Source organism: Nematolebias whitei, chromosome 1 (genome assembly GCF_014905685.2).
Source record: "Nematolebias whitei isolate Nwh7 chromosome 1, NemWhi1, whole genome shotgun sequence".
NCBI lineage: Eukaryota > Metazoa > Chordata > Actinopteri > Cyprinodontiformes > Rivulidae > Nematolebias > Nematolebias whitei.
In genome coordinates, this window is record NC_056498.1 from 46,042,468 (window position 1) to 46,046,388 (window position 3,921).

The 3,921-nt window shown below is 43.4% G+C and overlaps 1 protein-coding gene across 1 annotated transcript in view; it reads left to right on the plus strand.

Annotated features, from left to right (window-relative positions):
• Window positions 1–1,686: 1,686 nt before the first annotated feature.
• sgpl1 (sphingosine-1-phosphate lyase 1) overlaps window positions 1,687–3,921 on the plus strand; it is a 15,979-nt gene continuing 13,744 nt past the window's right edge. Inside the window, exons 1-2 of the mRNA XM_037677828.1 lie at window positions 1,687–1,847; window positions 3,078–3,243. Coding sequence (XP_037533756.1) covers window positions 1,836–1,847; window positions 3,078–3,243 — 178 coding nt within the window. The 5' untranslated portion in view covers window positions 1,687–1,835. The remainder of the gene's footprint in view (window positions 1,848–3,077; window positions 3,244–3,921) is intronic.

Sequence of the window (3,921 nt, forward strand, 5' to 3'; positions counted from 1 at the left end):
CAGTGAAACACCGTTTGTAGCTCCGTTTTTAGCACAAATTAAACTCTTTTGTGTTCCAGATTAACTTTTATTAATTTTTTTAAGGGTCACATTTAAAAATATATTTTTTCTAATATTTCAGTTTCTTAATTAAATGTAAAAAAATAGCCTTAATATAAAGCATGACAGATTTTATTAGTTTAATTTTTGTCCTCTGAATTCAAAATGAGCTTAAAGGGATGATTCAGATTTTTTATGTGGGGTTCTACGGAAAAGTTATGAACAGTTAATATTTTACCTGTTGTAGATGGCTGCTTGATCGTCCTCAGTCTGTAAATAAAAACAAGTTTTAATCTTTTCTGCACTCTGTGGTTATAGCAGCAGCTAACTGTAGCACTTCCTGTGCAGGCTGAGGCACCGCCTCCAACAATATCTAAACGTTTCTTCTGGAAGAACAACTTGTCGTGAATTTAACAGCGATGCGAAGGAGCACTCATGTGAAACACTACGAGATTTTAAGACGACGTCAGACTTTGCTCGTCAGTCAAGTCAGAAACTGTTTCTCCAAACAGGTAAGATATTGACTGTTCGTGACCTTTTTACAGAAGCACGCTTTGACGGATCTGAATTTTAGGAAGCCAAAAAATGCTGAGAATATTTTTAATATTAGAGACGACAGCGGACAGGATGGATGGTGGGGCAGTGGCTGGCGCTGTCGGATCACAGCAAGAAGGCCGCAGATTCGTCTCCCAGCCTGTCTGGGTTGAGTTTACATGCTGTCCTCATGCACACGTGGGTTTTCTTCAAGTACTCCAGTTTACAATCCAAACTGATAACTTTAAAGTGACCCTAATGAGAGTGTCTTGTTGTCTCTGTGTCCCTCGAACTGGAGACCTGTCCAGGTGTCCTCCGCCTCTCGCACGGGGACTGCAGGACAAAGGTACCAGCTCGTCTGTGAAGTGGACAGGAGAAGTGGGTGAAGACAAGAGAAGGATGAGGTGACGGCTTCTTTTATAAAACTCTGACTGAAAACAAATTTATATAAAACCTGTTAAAACTAAGAAAAATTTGAACTCTTCTTTACTTTATTTGATAAATATGACTCAGCGTTTCAAAACTGTGACTTAGCATCTCATAATGATTCAGCATCTTAAAAATTTCAAGATATTTCCATATTTTTATGATTTAGTATTCCAATATTTTTGTGATGCGATCTAAAATTAATTACTCAGTCACTACTTATCAATTTTTAAAACACTTTTGCTGCACAGATTTACAGACGAAGATTAGAGCCACAATAAATAAAACGCAATAAAATAAGAAATGCAAAAAAAAGGTAGCTGACTTATTTTTGAGAGTTTTGGGATTACATTTAAAAATTTGACTTTAATGAAATAAGTAAAAAAAATAAAAAAAAACAACCCAAGAGTAGGATTTTTAAAACTTTAATCTTATAATTCAGCGGAAAAATAAATAAAATCTGATTTACAAACATCGCAGCGGCTCTAATGAACTTCTGTTCTGAACCCCGGGGGTTCTTTTCACGACAGAAGACGCAGGAAAAGCCACGACACTTCCCTGTTTACGTCGTAGATCTACACACCATGCGGAGCGGCGCGGACCGCTGGGTTTCCCCTCTCGCTTGAACGGTCTACATTAATGTCAGATCTGCACATGCGCAGACACTTGCGCAGAGTCGCCGCTGCTTCCTGAATCAGAGTTAGCTTGTTTCTGAGGGTTGTTTAGGACCGACAAGACGTGAGTCGAGGACACAAAGCAGCTGCCGGGGTGGGATTTGTCTTTCTCTCTGTGAAGTGGACTAAAAGAAGACTTCCGGGGACTTTTGTCTCGGCGACATGGACTACTGGGTACGTATCTGGAACAACCGGAGGCGAAGTTTTGTTTATTAAGCTAATAAAGGAGTTTTGTGTTGTTGTTGGGATAAAAACACAAACAGTGATTTTACTTTAACTTCGCATACTCACACATTATGCGCGTATTGTAAAAATAAAACCACGCATCGTGTATTTATTAAGTTGAGTTGTTATTTCTGTGCTGATGAGGCAGTTTAAAGTTGTTACGAGGCTACATTATGATTCTGTTCAGCAGGAAGTTAAAACTTTGTGTTTGGATGTTCAGGTTCGAGATATTTGCAGCAGATAAAACCATGAAGAGAAGCAGTTCTCTGTCCTGACAGCTGAGGAAGAAGAAGCTCCTCCCCCCCAAGAGTCTGTCCTCAGCTGATGTTTTTCAGGTTTTCATGAGGACTTGACCTCATGTTGGACAACAAAGGGTCTCTTTTGAAGGAGGTGGGTCCAAAGGAATGGGCGTCCACAGCCGAACAATGAGCCGGGACAACGCTGGTCCCGGAGTCTTTGTGTGACCCGGCTGAAGTTTTCCTGAGGCCGGTTTGGGTCCACGCTGACGCCAGAGGCAGATGACGCCCATCGGATCTTATCCAACCTCTCCTGCACCGTGCAGCCGATCAGGCCCGACCTGAATGAGAAGATGCTTTCGAACAAAACTGAGAGCAGAGAAAGTGCCGGAGCGGGAGGGGTGTGTGGGGGGGTGTCAACAACCTTCATGTCATTTGAATTCTCCAGCAGAAAGTTGCTCCCCTGTGCAGGTTCTGGGATCTTGTTTTGAACTTGTTGCCGTGATGCTCACGCGGACGTTCATGTTGAAATTTGAACCTTAAGCTTTGCGGCTGAGGTGGAGCGTCTCCGTTATCAAACCGCCGGCCTTCGAGTTGTAAAAGCACTCCTGGGTGATAATAGACCTCTAGTTCTGCTGCACTTTCCAGTTCTCCAGACCTCCTCAGGTCGGGAGAATTACTCACATTCACGTCACGTGTCGTTTCTACGAGTCTGGGCTCAGGAGGTCTGTGTGCTTACAGACGAGCCTTCTGTCTTTTCGGCTGATTTCAACACAGCTGGTGGGAGGAGCTTAAAAGTGGTTTACAGCATACCTGACACTCACCTGGCGGTCTGACACTTTGCTTTAGAGCTCTGAACGATGACCTCTCATGTAAGTGAGCCGGTGGCGCGGCGGTTTCTGCTGATGTGACGTTTGAATCATTGGCGTGTGTTTGTTTGCAGAGTGCCTTGGAGGTGTACAAGGAGATGGTGCTGCTGTACCTGGAGGAGGGCCGGCGCCACATCAACGCCCGCTGCGCCGACCTGGAGCCGTGGCAGCTCATCGGGGCGTCGGTCTTCACCACGCTGGGGGCCATGTGGCTCCGAGGCTTCCTCTTCCAGCAAGAAAGTAATGTTTCCCGTGGGGTCCGTGCAGCTTTCAATGTTTGTGTGGGTTTGAACAGATTGACAGGGTTTTGTTCTGTAGAATAGTTGTAGCAGCGTTTGGGTCGTTCTGTTCTTTGCAGGCATTTTTATCACAACGTAACTTCCAGTTCGCTCTTATCTGCGTCACGTTATCTCAAAACCTGAAAACTGATAAAAACTTTCCTGTCATCAAAATGCACCTCTTGTATCTCTGGTGTTTGTCAGTCGCAGTCTGAACTTTGTTTGCTCTCTTGATGAATGTCCTCAACTTCAAGGCTTTTATGATTTTTATTGAAACTTTTCTGTTTCCAAACTTTAAGACGAAAAACTGTCATGACTTTTAAAAACAAGAACTGAGCACAAGTTTAGATTTGTTGTGAATTTTCTTTAACAAGATGATAATTATACATTCTGGCCCAAAGATATCAACATACGCCCACAGACACCTGGTTAAAAGTCTGCTGCACTTTACCTGTAACCAGTTAGAAACCAGTTCTGATGCTGTACCCAGTCAGAAACCAGTTCTGATGCTGTACCCAGTCAGAAACCAGTTCTGATGCTGGAACCAGTCAGAAACCAGTTCTGATGCTGTACCCAGTCAGAAACCAGTTCTTATGCTGTAACCAGTCAGAAACCAGTTCTGATGCTGTAACCAGTCAGA